General features: G+C 37.5%; 1 protein-coding gene and 8 non-coding genes across 9 annotated transcripts; all 9 read right to left on the minus strand.

Annotated features, from left to right (window-relative positions):
- Nucleotides 1-3,840: 3,840 nt before the first annotated feature.
- Nucleotides 3,841-23,641, minus strand: LOC134819611 (cohesin subunit SA-1-like). The gene is made up of 17 exons (XM_063829630.1): nt 23,536-23,641; nt 20,836-20,956; nt 20,402-20,525; nt 19,654-19,757; nt 18,547-18,690; nt 18,122-18,277; nt 17,835-17,985; nt 17,388-17,680; nt 17,025-17,216; nt 16,027-16,129; nt 15,614-15,883; nt 15,273-15,491; nt 14,962-15,096; nt 5,649-5,860; nt 5,363-5,457; nt 4,984-5,060; nt 3,841-4,688 (listed from the first exon to the last, which is right to left on the minus strand). Exons 1-17 carry the CDS (start codon nt 23,619-23,621, stop codon nt 3,937-3,939), a joined length of 3,234 nt encoding a protein of 1,077 aa, XP_063685700.1. The 5' UTR covers nt 23,622-23,641; the 3' UTR covers nt 3,841-3,936.
- On the minus strand, nt 11,815-11,886 carry Trnah-gug (transfer RNA histidin (anticodon GUG)). Its single transcript has one exon. It is a non-coding gene; the product is annotated as a tRNA-His (tRNA).
- Trnah-gug (transfer RNA histidin (anticodon GUG)) lies at nt 12,603-12,674 on the minus strand. The gene has a single exon. It is a non-coding gene; the product is annotated as a tRNA-His (tRNA).
- Trnah-gug (transfer RNA histidin (anticodon GUG)) lies at nt 13,297-13,368 on the minus strand. The gene has a single exon. It is a non-coding gene; the product is annotated as a tRNA-His (tRNA).
- On the minus strand, nt 14,538-14,609 carry Trnah-gug (transfer RNA histidin (anticodon GUG)). The gene has a single exon. It is a non-coding gene; the product is annotated as a tRNA-His (tRNA).
- Nucleotides 16,469-16,540, minus strand: Trnah-gug (transfer RNA histidin (anticodon GUG)). The gene has a single exon. It is a non-coding gene; the product is annotated as a tRNA-His (tRNA).
- On the minus strand, nt 18,759-18,840 carry Trnas-aga (transfer RNA serine (anticodon AGA)). The gene has a single exon. It is a non-coding gene; the product is annotated as a tRNA-Ser (tRNA).
- Trnas-aga (transfer RNA serine (anticodon AGA)) lies at nt 18,964-19,045 on the minus strand. The gene has a single exon. It is a non-coding gene; the product is annotated as a tRNA-Ser (tRNA).
- Trnas-aga (transfer RNA serine (anticodon AGA)) lies at nt 19,289-19,370 on the minus strand. The gene has a single exon. It is a non-coding gene; the product is annotated as a tRNA-Ser (tRNA).
- Nucleotides 23,642-25,009: the final 1,368 nt, after the last annotated feature.

A 25,009-nucleotide genomic window follows, 5' to 3' on the forward strand; every position in this document is an offset into this window, starting at 1 on the left:
GTACAGGGTGGCCCATAAGTGACTACCCACACGCAACCTCTTAATAACTCACGTAATTCGTCTCCAAATTGCACCAAAATTTCAGAGATTATAGATATGGGTCAAACTTAGATTTCCTGAAAGTTTCGTAAGCCACGCCCAATTACAGTGGGCGTGGCGTGACACTCCCTCTTTTTTCACTATTGTCTTCATAAAATGAGAACGCTTTAAGCTAAGAACTCAAAATTTTTTGCACACATTTGGCTTGATAATTGAAAACCTTTCCCAAAGTTTCAAGTTCATTGGTTAAAATATGGCTAAGTTATGACCATTTCAAAACTCATCGGATACGTGATCCGAGCACTCAGTCAGTGATCTCGTCACTTGGTTAATGGCCTGTTTGGCTCACATGCACCGCTTGGTTGGTTGCAGCCTGCTTATGGGCCGGCCTATACAGCTGACTGCACCTAAAACGCTATCACACGAATTTATGGTGGTGTCACCATTTCAGGCCCAGGGCTTGTTAGCCCTGCTAGTCACAGGTTCCTTACAATCAATAAAAAGGAATGAACCATCCATTGAATCATCGAACCGGGCCTACCTAATCACAAAGAAACACAAACATTTGGACCGTGATTTCCAATCGAGGATAGATTTCGCCAACACATTCCTGTCCAAGCAGAATGTGGATCCCTACTTTGAGGACGAAATCTGGTACAGCGACAAGGCCATATAAACGGATATGTCAACTCCCAGAATGCAATTCACTGGGGCTCTACTAGACCGGATGAAGTGGTGGAGAGAACGGCTTTTCCTGAAAAGTCACGATCTGGTTTTTATCCTAAAAATTTGTGTTTCCCTTTCTAGCAAAGTCATCATCGGTATCCAATCAAAGCCTAATGAACCTCATTAATACACGCTAACGCCTTACTCTTGATCAGATTGGGTGACGAGATCACTAATTGAGTGCAAATATCACTGACTGAGTGCTCGGATCACATATCCGATGGATTTTAAAATGGTCATAACTCAGCCATATTTTAACCAATGAACTTGAAACTTTTGGAAAAGTTTTCAATTATCGAGCCAAATGTGTGCAAAAAATTTTGAGTTCTTAGCTTAAAGCGTTCTCATTTTATGAAGACAATAGTGAAAAAAGAGGGAGTGTCACGCCACGCCCACTGTAATTGGGCGTGGCTTACGAAACTTTCAGGAAATCTAAGTTTGACCCATATCTATAATCTCTGAAATTTTGGTGCAATTTGGAGACGAATTACGTGAGTTATTAAGAGGTTGCGTGTGGGTAGTCACTTATGGGCCACCCTGTACAAAAGTAATAAGAAAAATTGATAATGCGTTTATTTTCCTTGCGCTACAACTCGTGTTACTAGATCAATCTGATAAAATAAGCGTATATATGCAATATGTCTCCTCAATGTTGTCATTGGTAGTCGCCCCCGCCCCCTCCCTTAATTTACCTGAGGTACTCTAACAGCCCTCAAGTAGCTCCCAAGAAGTCAGGAATGTCCAGTGACCATTTATAAATATTCTAGACTTCAGTCTTGAGAAGTTTACGATCTGGTCTGGAAAAGCCAGATTTTTTGAAATCTAAATGGGGACTAATGGAGACTAATGGGGACTAAAAATCATGGGGACTCGGGGTAAAATCGTTGACGTAATTCCCCAAGTCCCCAAAAGTAGTCCCCCCCCCCCCCCCCCTCTGCACACATGATATCTCTCTCTGCCATGAAACATGGCTAACCTTTTAAACTATGACTTAAAACTTAACTAAAACTCAACTGGGCTCTCCTATGTCACCAAACTAAACCAATAAGTAATTTTAGATTGTTATATTTTTCTATATAGTTTATATAACAAGTATATTGACGTAGTGGATGGTTTAGGAGGTTTCAAGCACAGGTCACTCTCAAATCCTAAAGATAAGCAGTGGCCTTCGGCACTTGAAACCTCTTCAAACCTCCCCTGATATATTTATTATTGATATTGTTTGATTGTGCCGTAAAAATAAATATTTGTTTTATTAATATTTGTTTTATTTGAAAGAAATTGTATCTAAATTTTACAATGACGTATGAGACGAAATTTACATTTCTTGACGCTATTTTGAAGAACCATACCTCGGTTAGAATTCAATGTTCTTCGGTCTTCCAGGAATTATTGGTTGGTTATTGTTCAGCAAATTAGAACTCAAGTTTAACAATGCTGAGTTTAATTTTACCAAGTTACTGAAATGTGACGAAATTTACTTTTCCTGCCCCATACCAACGGTATAATTTCAACGGTATAATTTCAATGTGATGACAAATTGGCATGGGTTTCTATATTTTCTGTATAAATCCATTCCAACTATAATAAGGACTGTTGATATGAAAGAAAATCTATCTAACTAAAGGAATGGCTGATGTGACGAAATTTATATTTCTTGCCCCTATTTTGAAGAATCATACCTCGATTAGGATATAATCTTATAATGTTACTTTATCACCATACTTATGTCGAATGTCGATAAACTAGTTATTTTGCCAACAAAGAGCTAATAAAGTCATAATATTTTTTTTGTGACGAAATTTACAAATTTTTACCATGTTCAGGTGTTGAAATTTTGCCAATGTTAACATAACACTGCCATATAATAATTTATATGACAGGTGTGTGGTTGAAATATTGTTAATTGATCCATAGTACGTAATATAGGGTGTTTAAGTTGGTATACTAATATTTACTCAATTTCACAGATGTTGAGATATCATACAATTGTATGTGACAAAGTTTACCTATTTCTGCCTTCTGTATTTGTATTTGCCTATAACAAAGAAATATGTGAACAATTCCAAACACATTCAGCTCACAAAATAATGCTAGACTATTCGGCATTTCTTGTCAAGATGTCATAAACATCCCTCATATAAATTTCTTTAGTGTGTGACGGAGTTTGCATGGTGCTACCAAAGATATCGTTATGCGACAAAGTTTATCTAGAGGATAAAACGATTATCCTAGGCATAGAGGGTTTATATAATTTCATAGTGTGACACATTTTACATATTCGTGCCATTCAGTCAGGGTCACTTATATTTACCAATATCCTCAAACTTCAATGAACGATTGAACGTGTCCTTAAAATCGCCCTTTTGAGGAGCCGGCTGCGCGTACGTACGTACGTACGTGCGTACCGCGCGCTCAGGACTGATAACAATAGTGTTAGGTGTCCAACAATCTCAGATTAGCGGCTTACATTCACGGTGTATTTAGGCGGGAAGACATTATCAAAACAGTGATGGCGGTAGAATGTAGGATCTTCACAGAATTTATTAAAATAATCGATGAAACGTAAAAAAGTCATATTTGTAAGCTAAATTTAACTTCTATTCAAATAATACAGTTTCATTAACTTAAATTAATAAAATTCAATAAAAATACTGCCATAAATAAGGTTTAGTAAGAATGTATAGCACTAAAGCAGGTGTCGTAATAAAACGTGAAAATTTACTGTTACCAATATTTCCAAAATCTGATATTCAAATCCGCCAGTGAAACCAATACTGGTCTTACTGCACAGTTCCACTATTACCTGTTTTGCTACTTGATAATATGGCCAGCCAATGAAATACTTATAGAAAATAAGGAGAGGGTGTTATTTTCAGCTATCTTAACCGCCAAATTTCACTGGTTACAATTAAGTGTTATGTTCAAACAATCCCATTTGTTCTCCTTTCAAATGAACAGCATTTAATATTGCACAAATTCTAACTTAGCCACTGTACGTCACAGATATAATTACATTAGTGCAATTCCAGGAAGTGCTAGATATCTGACCGCATGGACAATTCTTTTCTTTCTCACATTTCGTAACGTTTTATGGAAACAACTCTGAACAAAGTACTCTCGATCAACAGTACTCTATCACTCGAAATTTACAGAATGTCTAAATGTTAACTATTGAACATAGTTTCCAGATCCACTGGCTGATTGCCAATTGTCAATTACATAGTCCTCCCTCGGTCTCTTCACCTCCATGACTCTCATAGGACTGCCCATCATCTTGCGTTTTCCAGTTCCGTAGTACATGTACGGTTCTGACATACTACCGACAAGTGCTGTGCGGTATGTTCGGAGCGGTCCCCATTCTATCTCATCCTCTGGAATTTCTCCCTCCTTCATAAGCTGCTCCTCCAAGAATGCCAGCAATCCTTTAGGTCCCTTCTTGTCGATATCCATTAGTTTGAAGGTTGTTTCAGCTAGGATATCGAAGAAGACAATGTTGGACGGAGGACTGCCATCTGGTGGACCATTACGCAACAGACAGTAAATAATACCCTCTCTATGGAACGTGACCACTGCCTGTCTTGACTTGTAGTTATCCACACCAGCCATAAGGGCGAACCTATGAGCCAGATCCTTGATCTTGGTCCATTCCTCTGATGATCTGTCTATCCTGCCTTCGTTCTGATCTCTCAACTCCTCGAACAACTGCTCCAAACTCAGCAGCTGTGTCCTCATACATTTGGTTCGGTTCAGCTCTCGAGCCTTGGACATCATCTGTTTTACAATATCTCCGTAGTCTTGGTATGATTTTACGTATTGAGCAAAGATGGGGGCTGCGAGTCTCATTTCTATGATGTTGAAGGCGATGAGTTTTCCGAAGGAGGCTAATACACGACGTTTTTCGATCAATACTTCTGTCTTAGCTGAGGGAATTTTGACTTATTTATCAGATCTTTAAATTAAAAAAAAGGAATGAACAATTATTTCTGATTATAGCGCTATAGTCTAAAAATGGCATTAAGTTTTGACCTGGGAATGTAAGTTAGACTAGCAAGATAGATTCTTAGCTTTAGTATCTATCGTGTTCTGCTAACTCTTCATTTGTGGAGCTTGTATCATCTGAGTTGCATATAAAGCAAGGCAGACTTCTTTTCTACACTTTCATTCAGGCAAACTGATCAACCACAAAGTTGCATATAACCACCAATAAAATCTCACCTTCTTCATCCTCGTCGTCCTGGAACTGAGGGGGTTCTTCTTCAGCGAATACAGTTGTCATGACGTAATCCCTCAACCTGAACGAGAATACCTTAGTTTTTACATTCCTTAAAAACGTGACCTTCCTTTAAAACATTGCAACCAAAAACAGTTTCGATAGAAATGTAAGTTAGACTAGCAAGATATATTCGTAGCTTTAGTATACTTCTTGTTCTGTTAACTTTTAATCTGCGGAGTTTGTATCATCTGACTTGCATATAGAGCAGTCATACTTCTTTTCTCCAATTAATTTATAAAACCTGTAATCATAAAATCTTGTGGTTAAACTACGCCTCAAAACAAGGACACTATATTATTAGATTATGTTGAGAGTACATACCTGATTTGAACTGATTTATCGGGTACTACAATCAGAGAACTGTAGTTAGGGTTTTGTTTGAGTTGTGGAGCAAATATAATCAGCATATCACACACCTGAGGGAGACTTAAATTAGACTTTAATTGCAAATACCGGGAACGCTGGTTCATTAAGTGGTATGTAGATATTATTGATGTAAGCAATCATGGCATATCATGATGCAAATTATGGAAAATTAAACTAATTTAATGAACAGAAAAAACTAAAAAAGGAAAATAAGCTAATGCTGATTGCCGGGTAATATTACCGTGATAAAAGCCTCCTTCTGCACTCCAGCCACACCGAACTGAATCAGCTCATCACACTGCTGAATCAGCTGAACGACTGACTTCCTAAGTTTCTTCAGCTCCGCCTTGCTAGGCTCACTGGGGTTTGTCCTGTAGAGGGCCCAGGATAGGATGACTTGCATTAACATGACGGCTGTTGCTGTGATATCGTCGTTTATCTGCTGCTGGTTGGCTGAAGGGGTGGAAGTGGTGTTAGTGGTGGTAAGTGGTGTTAGTGGTTAGTGGTGGTAAGTGGTGGGAGTGGTGTTAGTATTTAGAATAAGAAATGTTTATTAAGGAGAAAAGTTGCTGGCTTGCTAGTGGTGACTGTTGAATTAATTAGCGTAGTGCAAATAGTGTTAAGGATCTTCGAAAAATGTATTCATTCTAATACTCGTAGCACATAAGTGCATAGTAAGTAGCACATTTCGTCAGAAGTTCCTGATCACATTTACTACACATAGGATTGCTAATTTATTTTGAACGAATGTTTAAAAATTTTCATCATATACATACAACGTAGTGTTTCGAAATATATGGCAGTCAACTATTATCCTCATCGAATCCAAACCATTTATTGCGAATTAGTTCAACATAATAGAAGTCATGTTATAATAGTCGTTGTTTCAATAGTAGGGCAGTTTCTCGCTGCAGTTCCTTTGTCTCGTCTCTAGTCGACAACATTCATGGAGAAATTTGCAGGTAGTCAATACGTAAAAGACCCTTGATAAATCATTAATCCAGGCACCTCGCTAGATTACCCATTCTTATCTGCTACGGATATAGTTGCAGTGCTGCAGAATTTGGCTAAGCTTTAATTTCTTGTGTTAAGTTTGTTGTTCAACCCATGTGATTTATGGACTGTAGTCATTGATCTTTGATTTTATATATTATTTACCTTTGCGGTGCACTAGAAATAGGGTCCAATGCAAACAAAGAGAGCTAATTTTTTAATGCCCGCCATTTTAAAGCAATTTCATCCGTCCCAAAGCTAAAGGGCTTACTTGTTAATTTAACGTTCAGTATTGATCAGCAATACAAAATGTATATTGTAAGCAAGATTTTCAATAAAATGACGACACATTGCTAGATCATCCAGGGCTAAGTTACTTAGTACCGTAATTAGTACCGTAATTAGCCTCAGTACGGTACGATTTCCAAATTGCAACAAAGGCAAATTCTGTTCCAACAATTCACTACGGCAATTATATAATGATAATGTTCAAGTTGAAATTATTGGACAATGAGAAAGCTCCTACGTTATTAGTCAGCGTGATTATAGTCATCTAGCACAGTAACAACATTCATTTATTTTTTAAAAGTTTATACGTAGAGAATATATAGAATTTCTTTTTAGTTTTTTAGTGCTTCTATAATGTTTCAATTTAGTTTTACAAAAAGACGGAAGACCTCTTGATCCTCGACTCATGGTCATGAAATGAAGACTTTTTTCACAGAGATAATGACAATTATGGTGGGCTTATTAAAGAAGCTGCTAGCAATAATCCTCGTTACAGTCGCTATGGGATCAGAGACCCAACTTTCAGCGCCAGGTTTGTGTCAAATACAATTTTTAAATTAGTTAAAAATTCCACGATTATTGTGATAAAAACAAATAAAGCGGGTAACATAAATAAGTAAAAATCCCCATCTTCAGATGTATCAGTAGATTGCCAAATAGTGGAGGTGAGGGAGTATCTAAAGATGCAGTGTAACATAAACGGGACAACTTACTACAAATGTACTCATTCCAATATCTACTACCAAGTACCAATCGAGATATGTGAATTCCAGGTAAAGTTTTGTGGTGTTATTTTAGGAGGGGGGGGGGGGGGGGCAACCTCATAAATAACCATAAACACCTATTATGAAATCGGAGACAGATTGGCCTCATCTCGTTCACAGAATGCTTCGACTGCGAAAAACGTTCAGTTTAAGCATCCAAAAATCAAAATACGTAGAGTCTTGAGAATTCCGACTACCCGGAGCCTTTAATATAAGGAAGAACTTCGAAGTTGTATTTTTAGCAAGTCTGACATGACATTTTCATACAGGAGCACACAGAAATATGTGAGAATGATCCAGCATTCTATCAAGTGTGTGGACACGCAACATGTTCACAGTATCAGTTTCAAGAAGATGCCCCTTTTCTCTGTGGTTCGTTTATGTGCCGTTTCTATAGTACGAACAATACGTGGATTCAAGGAAATGGAGGAGGAGAATTTGTGCAGACAAACAACACAAAATACGTTAATTATGGTATATAATTTTTCATAATCATTCGGACCAACTATCCTATTGAATTCAAATTATGAATAATATTTGAATCTTCGAATACAACACCCTTCAAGATGTAATAACCCTCAGGAGGATACGATATGCTGTACTATTACTCATGCGATGGTAAATATTCATGTTCCAATACAAAAATAGATGAGCAAAATTGTGCCAAGGAGATGTTTGTTTGTAACAAAGATGCCATGGACCAATATGTAAGTAACAGTTCGAAATATTGTAACTTTTTATACTATCTTTAAGATAATTTCTGCAAGTTCTCATGTTTGTTAAAAGTTGTACTGTCCGGTTTTGAGAACAAACTTTCAGATCAACGGAACCGAAAAATGCAACGAAAAATGTAGCTGTTATCTATGTGAAGACGAAATTGGTTGTAATAAGGAATTCGATAACTATGGAATATTTTGTGACAACACTTTTAACAAGAGAATAGGCTTCCTGAATTGGTACACTAGTTATGTACCACCCGCTGTCCTATGCGACGGTTATCAGGACTGTTTAGACAATACAGATGAAACTGATTGCATCGGACATGAAACCTGTACAAGCACCGAAAAACTCGGATCGAAAAACTTAACTCTCACTAAAAGAAACAGATGCGCAATTCCCATTGAACTTTATCTTGTTTGCCAGGATTACAGAGATCAACTCAATTGTTCTCATGTTTTAGATTCCCCGCTGCTCTGCGAAGTTGATGGATATATGACATATGTCACACGATACGCACTGTGTAAAGAAACCAGTTTATGTGACAATGGACTAGATAAGAATTGTGATGCTGCTGAGGATGGGTGTGTGATTCACAAACATCAGTTTTGTGACGGACACAAAGATTGTCCAGAAGGCAAAGACGAAGACAACTCCATTTGTGAATCCTTGACAAATCTGACTTGCGAACGAAAGTTCTCCAACAGTAGTCAACTAAGAACAGAACAGCCAATACCTCTTAGCTGGGTGGGAGATGGAGTGAAGGACTGTTTGAATAGCAAAGACGAAGATCTCGACTCCTGGAAGGTTTGTGGCGAAGGATGGACAAGAAGATATGTAGAAATTGGCACAGCCTGTTCAGATGTATTTCTGTGTTCCACCATTACAGAAGAATATGAAGAATATGACAATCTTTGTGACCGAACTGGCACTTGCGATAAAGGGACCCAAATTTGCGAAGTTTCAAGAAATCATCGGGGTTTACAAAATCAGGTAATTTTGAAACATAATGGTAACATTAATATAGGTTACTATATACCGGGATTAGAGAATTTGGAAAAGGACCCCACTCTTGAAAGACACTCAATCACTAACTACACATCACTTGATGAACCATTCGGGGTACCAACTCAGCCGATAACGATTGCGATGTTTAAATCTAACCATCACTCGTTGTGCAGTTTCGTCTATGGAGAAATCTATGTCCACTTAAGCTGCAGTGGATTTTGTAGCAACGTTTCCTGCATCCTGAAGCCAGTTAAATTTGATTCTTGTTATAACATTAAGCACAATCGGGTGTTCACTTTGAGCGGGAAGAACTACTTGACTGTTGCCTCTAAGAAGAAAGGGAATTATGTTAGCAACCTTTTCCCCTGTAACAATGGCTATTGTGTCACCTATGATAAGGTTTGTGATTTGGTGGATAACTGTGGGGATGATTCGGATGAAATTAACTGCATCAATCATTTCAAATGCAAAGAAAGTGGAAAAATGATCCCGCTTAACAGGGTTGAAGATGGCCATTATGACTGTGAAGATTTTTCAGATGAATGCTCACACTCTAAATCTATTATTGATAACCCGTTTCTGTCGGTATTTTCGTGGATTATTGGACTTCTGGCCACTTTATTTAACACGATAGTTTTCGCGAGAACGATTGTTGAGTTGAGAGATTTTGGTTGCTCATACAAACTCTTGAACAAATTGATGATCTCATGATATCACTTGGGGACTTCATGGTTGGACTATATCTGGTAGTTTTATCAGTAGTTAACGTTCTCCTCAAAGAGACATACTGCGAAAAAAGGTTGGTCTGGCTAACAAGTGGTTACTGTGCGGCTTTGGGCGTGGTAAGCTCCACTGGGTCTCAGATATCGCTGTTTGCTATGGTGGTTATCAGCTTGTGTAGACTCATCAAAATAAGAAGTGCGAGACCTGGCACAACTGGAAACAAATGGTATACATTCATCATTTTGGCTTTGGTGGCTATCGTGTTGCTAGCTTCATTCACAATATCGTACCTGCCATTACTGGACAGACTTGAGGACTTTTTTGTCAATGGTCTTCTCTATGACAAAAAAATCAAAATTTTCGTCGGTGCTCCATCAAAACAGAAACACGTCGCGATTTTGGAAAAGTACTATTCAAAATTAAGGGGAAATCCAAATCTACCCTGGTCAACGATTCGGCGTCTTGTGCAGAACATGTTTTCCCAGAGACATGGCGGCGTCAATGGTGTCAAGCTACACTTTTATGGCAACGATGGAGTCTGTTTGTTCAAGTATTTTGTTACCCCAGAAGATCCTCAAGCTTTCTACACCCTGTCCGTGCTCTCCTTAAACTTTGCCTGCTTTTTCATCATTGTCTCTTCATATGCTCTTATAAACATACATGTAGTAACATCGTCTTTCTCCAAATACGTGAGAAATTGTTCTGAAAGTGAAAGAGCTGGCCTTCAAGGGCGATTTACTTCATTACAAATTCAACGTAAAATAACAATTATAATTTTGACGGATTTCTTCTGTTGGGTGCCGTTTGTTGTTGTGTCAGGATTGCACTATTTACTTATTGTAGATGCTTCACCTTGGTATGCAACATTCTCGATAGTGATCCTTCCTATCAACTCTGTCATAAATCCATTACTTTATGATCCATACCTCGGTTTTTTGTTCAAGAGGAGCTTAAAAATCGCGAAGAGTATAACTAATCAGTCAATTTCGTTGATACGTGCAACTACTGAAGGAGACAAAATTTCTACTGAAGCAGAAATTAGAAACCCAACAAGACCAACTAGCCACTCTGATTCTCGGCCACACAAGACGAGAATGAGGACATTGATGGAAGAAGAGATAGTTACAGTTTCGTCACCACCAACACCTATTCTTCCTAGAGCTGAGCGTCATGCTCTCCGGATGATGAGAAGAAACATCGGATTGTCTAAAGCAGTAGATGATACTGAAACGTTGCAGTATGGTGGATTGTGCACGACAACTGACATTGAGGATCAAAATATAAAATTAAACGAAACTCTGTTGTCCAGTTTAAGAATTGAACAGCCGGTTGCGCCATTGTGCCCGACTAGTACGTTATTCAAGAGGTCCTTACAGATCGTACAGAGTATAACTGATCGATCGATTTCGTTGATACGTGCACCTACTGAAAGAGACAAAATTTCTACTGAAGCAGAAATTAGAAACCCAACAAGACCAACTAGCCACTCTGATTCTCGGCCACACAAGACGAGAATGAGGACATTGATGGAAGAAGAGAGAGTTTCACTTTCGTCACCACCAACACCTATTCTTCCTAGAGCTGAGCGTCATGCTCTCCGGATGACGAGAAGAAACAACGGATTGTCTAAAGCAGTAGATGATACTGAAACTTTGCAGTATGGTGGATTGTGCACGACAACTGACATTGAGGATGAAAATATAAAATTAAACGAAACTCTGTTGTCCAGTTTAAGAATTGAACAGCCGGTTGCGCCATTGCCCCCGACTGAATGATACTCATTACTTACTTGAACTCACAAACTGCCCTATTTATGTACGTTTGTTTACTTAAACCCCTTGTCAAAATTTCTCAAGAGAAAAATATATTTTCTAATGAATTTATTTTATTTGCTAAACTTAAAACACAAAAAAGTGCTGCGACCAGGATTCGAACCTGGGTTTCTGCGGCCACAACGCAGGGTCCTAACCACTAGACGATCGCAGCTTTAGCCACCGTAGCAGCGATAAAATAGGAAATTAAGATAGTACATTTCATTGAAGACTTGTCAGTTATGATTTATGAAATCTAGAACACAGAATCTTGCTCGGTTTTTGTTCAATATAACATAACATGTCATGTAAATTTCGAAACAAAACTCTGCAACTTAATCTGAACGTTTAACAGCTGTTATTACTTTATTATGATGTGGCAAGCAACTGGCAAGATATTTACTGATTTTAGACGACTGACTAGCCTAATAACATTCGATCAAAATGATAATGAGTAAGTTTTGAGCTCAGAGCAGCGAAGGCCACAATTATATAAGATGAAATTCTCATAACAGCGCGATGCTCATTACTGCGCATGTTGTCCTTGGAATAAAAGTGTCCGGCTGGCGGCTACAGTTTCTCCTAACGGAATCGAACCCGGGATGTGCTGAGCTATCTAACTGGCACGAACAGCTTCCGTCTCAATCTTTATTTTTTTGGATACATATTATATATATATAAATTCAATTACTTTTTTATCTAATGGTATAGAAGATAATGTAGTGAAATAACCACAATTTCTAATTACACTGCAGTTGTACACAATATGCTCCACGAATATTATGTGAGATAAAAGCAATCTGTAATATATCCACGTAAAATCCCTACACCAGTATTTGTGTAGAGTGTCGTATTTTTTATGTCGACATTTTCATCAAATACCACAAAAAGTGCTGCGACCAGGATTCGAACCTGGGTTTCTGCGGCCACAACGCAGGGTCCTAACCACTAGACGATCGCAGCTGACAGCTACCTTAGCAGCAATGAAAGAGGAAATAGAAATAATAGATATATATTATATATTCAAAAATAATAAACATGTCATGTAAATTTTGAAATGAAATTCTGCGATTAAATTTGAAATTTATTCAGCTTTAATTATGATAAAGATTTATTTCTTTCAAGCGATTATTTTTAAACGCTGAGATGAGCGCAAGCTTTACAGCCAACGTAAGTAGAGGGAATGATATTTTGGGTGGTAAGCAAACCATGATTGGTAATAATCTCTCTAAGACAGTTAATATAGACGAAAGGATGACAATATGTTAGTGGCCGGCTATATTTTCTCCCAGCCCGGATTCGAACCTGAAAACTTCTGCATGGCAGTCAGACCTTTAAAACACTGAGCTACGGCAGATTTTCCCACATTCCGTTGTAATTTTGAAAATATATTCAATAACTTTTTTATAGAAATAATCTTCCGGAAAAATAAAGTAAAATGACAACAATTTAGACTTCAGTTTAGTTCGTCGGAAGAATAATGCCCATGAATATTGAATACGAGGAGAATTTCATAACGTATTATATATTAATGTGAAGTGTTTCGTAATTTATGTAGAAAGTTCTATCCCAAAACTCAAAAAAGTGCTGTGACCAGGATTCGAACCTGGGTTTCTGCGGCCACAACGCAGGGTCCTAACCACTAGACGATCACAGCTGACAGCTACCTTAGCAGCAATGAAAGAGGAAATAGAGATAATGCATGTCGTTGAAGACTATGCAAAATGTTGAACACAAAATCTCGTTCGGTCAATGTTTAAAACAAACAATACAATAAGCATGTCATGTAAATTTTGAAACAAAGCTCTGCGATTAAATTTTTGAAAAGTTTTACAGAAATAATTATACATTTGATATTTCCTTCTTTCAAACGACTAACTTCCAATAACTGAGTCATTCTCCAAAAAATAAGGGCTTTAACCCGAAAACCCAAACTACCCAAGTAGGCATCATGTAGCCTCCAGGCTCGACAAACCCCGACAAACCCCGACAAACCCCGACAAACCCCGACAAACCCCGACATATCCCGACAAACGGGGTTTGTCGAGGGGTTTAGCCTCGGGCCCACCGGCTACACGAGGCCTTCTTGTATAGTGTTTTTCCACGTAAAGCTTGATGACTCCGTCTCGGCTTTTTGTTGGGAGACTCAAAAAAAATTTAAAAAAAAATAAAAAGAAAAAAAAAACCTCCAGGCTCGACAAACCGGAAACCCCGTCAAACCCCGTCAAACCCCGTCAAACCCTGACAAACCCCGACAAACCCCGACAAACCCTGACAAACCCCGACAAACCCCGACGTGTCAAGATATGTCGTATCATGTCGGGCCCACCGGCTACATGATGCCTCCAAGTAAGAAAGTTGCCGAAGAGACATTTTTTGGATGGTAAGCAAACTATACTCTACTGCTATAGTCATGGACCATGGTCGAATACTATAATTAATGATCATTACATTAAGAAACAATAATTTTGAAACCAAAATGATATGTAATGTACGAGTATTGTGTTCGGCTATTTTTTCTCCAACCCGGAATCGAACCCGATACCTTCTGCATGAAATGTAAGCGTATCAATGCACAGAGCTAACTGATCGAATTTGTCAGTTTATAACCCTAATTGATGATATCAATAAATTCAATAAACTGTTTAAACAATACGTGTGATAATAACATGATCTAATTAAGTAACCACAATTTATACTGTAACTCGTCGGAACAATATGCACCATGAATCTTGTAAGATATCTTTTAAAACAACATATCTACGAAAATTTGAGTAGCTACTCTCATTCTTATATGTTAAGAGTTCAAAGTGAAAACAATAAAAGTGCTGCGACCAGGATTCGAACCTGGGTTACTGCGGCCACAACGCAGGGTCCTAACCACTAGACGATCGCAGCTTTGAGCCACCGGGGCAGCGATAGAATAGGAAATTAAAATATTGAGGTACATAGAAGACTTGACAGATATATGAAAACTAGAAAACTGAATCTAAGCTGGTAATTGTTAAACATGTCATGTAAATTTTGAAACAAAACTCTGAATATTTTATGCACCTTTGTGCCACATCATGTTATCAGTACTTATACTTGTCATGCATGATTATGACATTATCTGACAAATTATGAAGCACTTTTGCCTTATCACTTTTCCTTATCTATCTGGGATAAAATGTACTCTTTACTCAATTTGCAGCTAATATAACATTATATATCATAAGAATGCGGAAGTTGATGCTATTTAAGTGCTTACCTTTGGTGATGATGGCGGATACGTCCTTCTCAATATCAGCTAGATCAGTGATGTCGTGAGCCTGGTAGAACGCGTACAATCTCTTCATTGCCACCAACAACTTGAACTCTCCTTGTTCGTTCTCTGATTCTAGCCCTGCAAACCGGATATTAGCATTTTGTCACGTGACATGGTGAACAAGCGGAGAATGAAAATTTTGCACGTTCGACTGATTGTCAAGCTCTAAGTCCTAAGAGTTGGACAAATCATTATATTTAAGCAATTTGTCAGGACTGTGCCTAAAATTAAATCTGTTTGGATAAGAACCGTACCATCAGTGATAAGGGAGTGGAAGCTGCTGACCAGCTCATCAATAAGCTGCCGGAAAGCAACTGCAGCGGTGGTTTGTATGGACAGCTCGTTGTTGATGAAGTAGCGGTATGTAAAGGCACAGTTGCGCAGCACGTCCGCGTCAGAGTGTTTACCCACAATGTCGTGCATGTACTTCAGGAGCAGCTCCAGGAATTTGTTCAGACGATGTTCTACATACACTCCAACTGAGAGGACACAGTTTTACATCTCAAAACGACTAAAAAAACAAAGCTCAACACTATTTAAATATGTGCATCTGGAGACATTGGAAACATGGAAAACAAGAAACACATCAATTAACTTACATGGAAGTATTGAGGGATCTCGACTAGACTGACAATCTTCTGTTCGTCAGTACTGAACTTGCTCAGCAGCTCAGGTAACTCCGCAATGAAATGTTTTGTCAGTGAGTTTCTGTCTGCTTCCAGCTGTCTCCTCTCTTTGGTGTTCAACTCTCTCTGGCGGGGTTTTCCTCGTCCCGGGGGCGGGTCTTCACCAGCTGCACGCTTTATCGCACATGTCATTATCTCTATCAGTGCTCCTTCTTCTTCGTCATTAAGTGCGAGCTCACCTGAAGTTAGGAGTCTCAATCACTGGCAATTATTGGAAATGTGAGGACTTAAATTGGGTGGGTAAAACTTAAGGAGTCAGAAAAGATCAATTTATGCGGAAATGTGCGACATTAATCGACTTTAATTCATACAAGCTACTAACCCAGTTCATCAGAGAGCAGTAGTTCTGTCATACTCTTCCAGTCTCTAAGTACCTCCACTGTCTCCCACAGACTATCTACCATGTACGCTCCGTGCTCACTCACCTGGAAATAGATAGTTAATATTGTGACATTGCCACGTTGACAGTAATCTGCAGTAATTAGCAGGTCAATCTGTGCCATTTAAATACCATTCAAATACATATCTTTATACACTAATATATTGAAGTATACAATACAAAATATCAAAAAGATATCTGGATTCTGGATAATTGTGTTCAACTATAAGTTGCAAAATGTACACAATATAGGCCAATTACCGGGTGTCGGATTACAAATTATTAAAATATCTGATATCTTACATAATGTAACTTGGTAATTCAAATAAATTTCCATTTGGGGTATGAAAAAATAATTCCATCCCAAATTCGACTTTTACAAAAGTGCTGCGACCAGGATTCGAACCTGGGTTACTGCGGCCACAACGCAGGGTCCTAACCACTAGACGATCGCAGCTACGCGCCACCTTCGCGGCGATAAAAGTGCAAATTGTTGCATTACATTTCATTGAAGACTTGACAAGCGCAGTCGAGAGAACATTTTATGCAACCGCTTGCTACTCTACACCACATTTAGGGACTTATTGCATTATCAACAAAAGATAATGTTTTCGATGCTCCCATATTAAATTACACAAAAAACTTATGTGCACCGAACCAAGTTCCATATCTCATACTCGAAGGGAACTTAAAATGTATTACTCTTGTGACTATGTTGCAGAAGAGACAAAATATGGTTGTGCTCGCAAGTTTTTCTTATCAGGCTGACACAAAAGCAGTTAATAATTAAACTCAATAATTATGAAATGGAAGGGAGGATCAAGTAATTCGTATTGAGCAGATCGATTTTCAGAGCCGGGGAAAACTCGCCTTACAGCAGGGAAGAATGAAATGTCTGTACTAACACAATAACTACTTTAACTATTATGATTTATTCTCACCTCGTTTTCTAAAAAGAATCTGAGAAGTTCCTTGAGAATGATATGAGGTTCCCTAATCTTCCTGGTGTGGCGCTGAGCTCTGTGTTCTTTTAGCACTTCCTCCAAATCCTCAGTGAGCAGCTTCTTGTGTAGGAACTCTCCGGCAGCGTGTGAAATGTTCCGGTTATTAGCAAATACCAGCTGATACACAACCTGAGACAGGTATAATATCAGTTCTTGTTGTTCATGTCCTCGTTTACAGTCTGTACCATGCCTGTTTACTCTGAGTATTAAAACCAGTACACTGTACATTTAGTGAAATGATAATGAACATGATTTAATGATTAACACCTTTAAAAAAAGCAGACAATATACACTACAAACCTCACAATCAGCGTTCTCCAGCACATCGAAACTGTTCAACATGAAGCTGATAAGTTTAACAGCTTGAACCGCCACGTTTTCCTCCTTATCGTGTACCATCTCAACTATCCTGTTCTTGAACCTTGCAGTGAAAAGTTCCAGCTGCTGAGCGAAGTCTTCTATCATGTAGAGTCCCTGGAGAGCCAGGACGGACTTCAGCCTGACTTCAGCGTGTCTGTCGTGAAGTGTCCAGCCCACGTATTTCAGGTACTGATCTTTCAGGAAGTGAGAAGGAAGGTGCTTCATCCAATGTCCTGAGCGTTTTAGAAGTTAGAAGATATAACGGGGAAAATGGGTCAAAAGATGTACAATTATCGGCTTGAACTTTCAATTTAGAGAGCATTTTAGGTAAACAATCGGACGTAACATTGAGCTTTTGATTACATACGAATAACAAATCCTTCTTACCGAGTTCCTGGATGCAAATAGACCTGATCTCTGCTCTGCAATCCCTGTATCTGTGAACAAACAAACCACTGAATATTTGACTCATGAAGTCCGTCAGGAACCCGTCAAGATGTGACCTCAGTTCTTTCTGTTTGCTTTGTAACCTCTCAACCTTAAAATAGAAATAATTTGTAGTCAGCAGACCTTGCTCATATTTGAAACACACGACAGGCTTTATTTTTGCAGAAACTCACAATCGTATTTCAAGAAAAAGCCCTGAATAGTGCTAACCAGCCAAGCTCTCTTACCTTTGCGAATGCCCGCTTAGCTTGACCTTTCTTCAGCTCTGTCTCTAACTGACGTTCTGTGTTCTCCAAGTCCATTTGAACCATTTTAGCTATGTCAATAAGTGAGGTGACCAGTGTCATGCCTATCAGGGTGCAGGTGTGCCTGAACGCTCGCACCTGAGATATATATACATTTTAGGTACAAGTACAAGTACATGTAATTAGTAACCGGAAACATTGAGATTTCTAGAATCTAAACGTGTAAATTTGATTGAATCTTCATTTTCAAACATAACATAACCCCAGTTTTAGGGATTTTATTTTTTTAAATTTCAGATCTTTCATACTATTTGTTACTAAAATGCTCATTGTATCCTATAATATTTAGATTTTCATCATCATAACCCCAGTTTTGTGAATGCTAAAAAACTCAACCAGGAACCTACCTGAGAGTCACTGAGGGCAAGGAGCCAGCTAATAACATTATCCATCATATACTCATCGTATATAATGTTGTGTTTACATCCTCTTATCAGTCGCTCTATGAACTCAAGCAGATTACTCTTAAACTTCTTAAACAGCGGACCACCCTAAAAAAGGAGATAAGAATTAGGTTTAAATCACGAAAATTGACCTGTAGATGTAAAAAGATTTCAAACGCGAACGGTAGGATTCGAACCTACGCGGGCAGAGCCCAATTGATTTCTAGTCAATCGCCTTAACCACTCGGCCACGTCCGCATGTAACATTTTGAAAGTTTATCGAGGAATATCCTAAACTGCTGGAGCGCATAAAATACGTGTTTCCTTTGTAGTAAATAAACTAAAATAAAAGTTGGCATGTCGATGTCAAAAGATTTCATCCGCGAACGGTAGGATTCGAACCTACGCGGGCAGAGCCCAATTGATTTCTAGTCAATCGCCTTAACCACTCGGCCACGTCCGCATGTTCAATTCTAAAAGTTAATGGACCAATATCGAACATTGCTGGACTGCACTGCACTCATATTCGAGCATTTCATTTCAATGTGAAACACATCGTTCATAGTATGGAGCCAGGGTGTGAACTGGTTACACCTGGTTAAAACACTTCCATCCCATTGCATAACACTCCATAAATGAGTTGTAATTAATTTAAATTTTGGAAAATAAACTGAAATTTGACCTCTCGGAGTCAAAAGATTTCATCCGCGAACGGTAGGATTCGAACCTACGCGGGCAGAGCCCAATTGATTTCTAGTCAATCGCCTTAACCACTCGGCCACGTCCGCATATGATAATATAAAAGTTTATGAATACAATATCGTACACAACGGGAACGCGCCGCATTGAATCACGGCAATATTATGATCTTTACTCTTTCGTAAACAAACTATAAGTTCGTAGACGGTAGGATTAGGACCTCTTTAATGTGGAAAGAGCCCAATTGAGTCATAGTTCCATGTAAGTCATGGTTGATGCTGAGAGCTGACTGACAAACAATAAATTTACATAAACAACTTGTTTTATGAGCGAGTCTCATTACAGAACGAAAAGTAAGTAAAATCATTTTACCTGAATAAGGGGGTATTCTCCTGACTCCTCGTCGAAAGATTCTGTTAACTTTCTGATACTCTTAACTTTATCTTGATTTGCAAACATGATCTGACTCAGTTTACCTGAGAAGATACGAGTGTTATACACACAACGTCAGTACAGAGGAAGAAGTTATAATTGTAACATGAGATTAATTTCTCACGGGCTGTACAAGATTGTATTGGACTACTAATATGATTATATATTAAACTTTGTACATGGTTGAATTATATTATGTGATACATTTAAGCACTACCGAATATAATATATTCATATTCCAGTACTGTAAAAATGAATCAAATCAATGAATTTTGAAAAAAGTAAACAGAGAAAGTAAACAGAGAAAGTAAACAGAGAAAGTAAACAGAGAAAGTAAACAGAGAAAGTAAACAGAGAAAGTAAACAGAGAAAGTAAACAGAGAAAGTAAACAAAGAAAGTAAACAGATAAAGTAAACAGAGAAAGAAAACAGAGAAAGTGAACAGAGAAAGTAAACAAAGAAAGTAAACAAAGAAAGTAAACAGAGAAAGTAAACAGAGAAAGAAAACAGAGAAAGTAAACAGAGAAACTAACCAGAGAAAGTAAACAGAGAAAGTAAACAGAGAAAGAAAACAGAGAAAGTAAACAGAGAAACTAACCAGAGAAAATAACCAGACAAAGTAAACAGACAAAGAAAACAGAGAAAGTAAACAGAGAAACTAACCAGAGAAAGTAAACAGAGAACATACCTTTACAACCGCAACATTGCACAAAGAACTGAATGAGATCCACTACAGCCTTCTCTCTGTCCTTCTTGTACTCATCAATCCACTCGTCCACTACAACTTGGAGAGCTGCTCTACCGCTCAGAACCTGTGTTGTAGCTTATGTTTGTGTTTATAAAGCTATAAATAGATTTAGCATTAAGTCTACAGTTTCTAATGATAATGTTTATCCACTATCCAACCCAATGATTGTTACTTGAATTTAGTTAGGATCTATTTGTAACTTATTGTTGAGACTAAAATGATAACAGACACAACCGAAATTTAGTTTAAATTTCGGTTGTGTTGATTTGCTCAAATTGATCATAGACCTAGTAACTCGATCATAGATATTAGATATGTATATTGTATAATAGTCTGAATAAATTCTACAGTATAAATGTCAAACTGAGACTTACATATCCGTACATAGAATCCTCAGCTAGTTCAGGAATAATGTTAGAAGCACGGCTGCGTTTACTGACGTTCATACCACCTCGACCTTTTATTGGCATTCTTTTCATATCCAAAGGTTTCTTCCTGAAATAATAGAAAATTGATCGACTGTGCCAAAATCTGTATTTAAACGGCTAAATCTTTAAATTTAGTAAGATTATCCTGCACAGTGAGATATATCGACCACGGTGATGTTTATAAAGCTTGAAGTCACTTGATGAAGAATATATATTATATATGAAGAATAAACTACACGAGCTACACAAACAGTCAACTAGATAGTGCAAGTGATACTATGATAAGAATGTTTCAACTTTAACAAAACAAATAAAAACATAGAATATTCTGGAAATTTCATACACTTTAAAGGACCAGTTAACTGAAAAATTTGTAGTCTCCAATTTGGCTAAGATTTAAATCAGCTGTGACAAACTGGTAAAGAATCGTATCGCCGAAAGAACCAATTCTCTAGCGTACGTGTAACGCGTGTTATTGCAATATAATAAGCTGTGGCGTCGTGACGTCATAAAGTCCCTCAGTGCGCGCTTGCATAGCGTAATACATTGCAAATGTTTATCATCGTCAATAAAACACGTGTAACTCACTCAAATTTTAGAATTATGACTATTACCCTAGTTCTCCAAAATCCTTATAGTTTTGGCTATCATCCTAACTAAAGGAATAGCTGATTGTATGTACAGTGCTCACGTCATGATTTTAAACAGTGACATAATTTCTTGAACAGTGGCGGGTGAATGTACGGTTAGAAAGTTTCTGCTATTACAACTTATGTCATATAATGTGATAATTTTGGATTGTTTTCATTGCTTAATTACACAAGCAGGGAGACTGTACCGATTATTTTTCCCCAGTCCATGAAACTCTAACGAATTTAGAAAGGATCTAGATAAGTAGGAGTTTGTTCAATTCCGAGAGCAATTATATTTATATCATAGCGGAATTTCTAACTTTAATCCACATGTGTCAGCCAGTACAGGAGACAAGAAGTCTGGCTACTTTACGGCCGTTCCTCTGGGATTATTAGTAGAAGTAGCTTCTATCAGAACAGTGCCGTGGGAACAGAATTCCCGCCAAAATACCCGGTCTACCAAATAGTTATACTGATTGGTGTGTACGGTGTGCGGTGTGTTTTGAATTAGACTTACGGCTTACCTAGTTGTTATCCTAATTGCATTATCATCGGTACATAACATAAATAAACTACTACTATACTGGTAAGTTTAAATACCAAGTGCAAACGTGTTCAGTCAATCGACCCACTGAACAACTATAGAATTTCCAAGACCCTATTATTCTCTGGCCATATATTACGGCACGATCGATTGTTAGATGGCTAAACGACCAACGTTACCTAATCTATACAATTCTAAAACTATGAGCTAGCACTTTAATCTAAAAATACACTTTTTATATTACTCCTGATTTTTACATTTCACGTTAAACATTGTCGCCACAGGTTGATCATGGACACTAACAGCTTAATTTGAGATAAATGACTTAAGAGTTTCTCTAAAGTTAACTCTAAAGTTGTGTAGTCCAGTCATTTATGGACATTTATGGAAATGAACCTGCAAATGTTCAAATACTCACGAAACTTTGCACAAACCTTCCCGAAGTTATAAATAAACGATTTTCGTTTGGAGACATTTTTTGACCGTGGAGAAAACCCAGGAGGGCCACGCCCTTATTGACCCAACAACGTAACCGACCCCTTGCTTCTCTTAGAGACTTCTAAATAGGCTTAAACCAAGCGGCATATGCATGTTTATATAGGAGTTACTGAGCAACACATGGCCTAAAATCCTTGCTTTTCGAGAAATTTGCCAAAAACCATTTTGGGCGTGGTACTGAGCCCATTTTCGATAGGATCGTGATAGAGTCTTTAGACAGGGTGCAAAAGAACCGTAATTAGCATATTAATATATGACTTACGAACAAACATATGCCTTAAAGTGCTTACTTTTTCAGTTATTGGCGAAAAACTGATTTTCGGTTCCAGAAATCATGCTAAAATATGGGCATCTCGTAAATTGGGCTATGAAGGCCCTACAGATTTTTGAATGAGTGCAAATTGTGCAGAATGGCCATGTTTATATACAACTTATGAAGCAACATGTACCCTAAAATACTTACTTTTCGAGTTATTTGGGGGAGAAACATTGTATTATGTCCATTTTCTACCTGTAAAATACAGTCTCACGAGCTACCTTGTGCGCGCAAGGGACTTTATGACGTCATCGCCAAAATAATACAAACGCTAATTACACGCGTTAGAGAGCAGCTAGAGATTTAGGAATTTCGACTCGTTGCTTAGTTTGCTATTTGTCACAATCTGTCAAAATATGAGGATAACTTTTTTTTCAGTTAACTGGTCCTTTAACTTTGCACTGCTTAAAGATTTAGTTTCCTACTTGTGGTTGATAGTCTACTTATTAACGAAGTTGCTTAACTAAAACACAGTTTTAAAATAAACCAAGACAAAAGCCCTTAAAAACTTGTCCTGCTCAAACCAATAAACTAATTTTATTGGTTTTATACTGAATTATCACAGCAAGTAAAGTTTCTATAACTCACAAATCTTGGCTATTAATACAAGATTGCTACTTTGACATTAAAAATATTGTAACTGCCACAATCCTTACCCTCCATAGTAGCCGATATCTTCACTAGTGGTACTGTTGATATCCCAGTTGTCATCAGCATCTCTCAGAGGTCCTGGAGACTGCATTGTCCCTCCTAAAGTAATCATTTATAACAGTGACAGAACATAAATACAGTATTTCAGTAATATATGTTTCTCATTACTTGCATGGGTTTATTTGATATTGGAGGCTTTTTTAGGAGCAAAAAGTAAGATTCCAAAAAGTTTAATTTTGGCTATGAATTTGGTGAAATTATCTTTTGAATAACTGCTACAAAGGATGTCAACATCAATACAACTATTATCAGTAATTGTAGCTGGCCCAGGAACTATGAAAGTGACCATCAAGCCAGAGGAGCAAAAGACTCGGAATCTTAAGATCACTATTGTGATCACTACCACGAATTTACAATAAGACAGTAGACACAAAAGAATAAGTGAACAAGTTAAAAGGATTAATATTATACGTATTTAAAGGAGTTGTTTTTTAGTTAAACCAAGTTTTTTAAAAGTTAAAATGACCCAGTTGCAGTTATGTATTTACTAGCGGATATCCCTGTATTTAAATGAATATGAAATGTTCAGTTTTCTTCTAAATCAAGATAATTAGCCAATGGAAAGTTCTTCAAAGGACTGTAAAAAACATCAGCAATTTGCCCGCACTGCACCATCATAGAATGTAGATTATAATAAAGCACTACTAGCCATAACATTTGAATGGGGAATATTAGAGATAACAAGTTATCAGGAACCCAAAACTTGGGTTCTGGTTTTTTAAATTTCTGCCGTTTGTACATTTATTCTATTGGTTTATTTATTTTCGAGGGTGTCTAACCTTAAGCTAGACAATCACCATTGTTGAAATTATCTGTATATTGTTCGAAACATTTTTAACTTAAACTAATTATTAATTAATTAAATCATCAACAACAAGATTACGTTCTAGGGTCATGCAAATTTCAAACTGAAACAATGCTGGTTTGCCTGGCACAGGGGTCACCCAAAACTCCACCCGCCACAGAGGTTTGAATGCAAGCTCACTCAGAATGCTCTTCAGAACAGTAGTACTCACAAAACTTATATATATATTTCATGGCTGGACTTCTACACAATAAAAGAAAGCGGTTGTGATTAGATCGTCGAAAGTCTTTGCATCATTTATTTACATCAATTCTGAGAAATTATATCATTAAAGTAACTACAACAAATACGAATCATATACAATTGAGAATAAATACAAACTAAAAGCAGTGGGAAAATCTGATGAACTGAAATTTAAAAAAGAAACTGAAAGCCGTTAAAAATGTACTCTTATCTTATCTCTTATCTAAATACTGATAACTGATTCTCGGAAAATCACTTAAAATCACAACAAAAAACCTGTAAAATTAATACTTAAGTAAAAAATGTAGTATGCACGTCTCTGGAATAATGGTATAACTAAATAAAATCTACAAAATATACTAAAACTAAAA

The sequence above is a fragment of the Bolinopsis microptera genome, chromosome 8 (genome assembly GCF_026151205.1).
Source record: "Bolinopsis microptera isolate Bmic1 chromosome 8, MBARI_Bmic_1.0, whole genome shotgun sequence".
Lineage (NCBI taxonomy): Eukaryota > Metazoa > Ctenophora > Tentaculata > Lobata > Bolinopsidae > Bolinopsis > Bolinopsis microptera.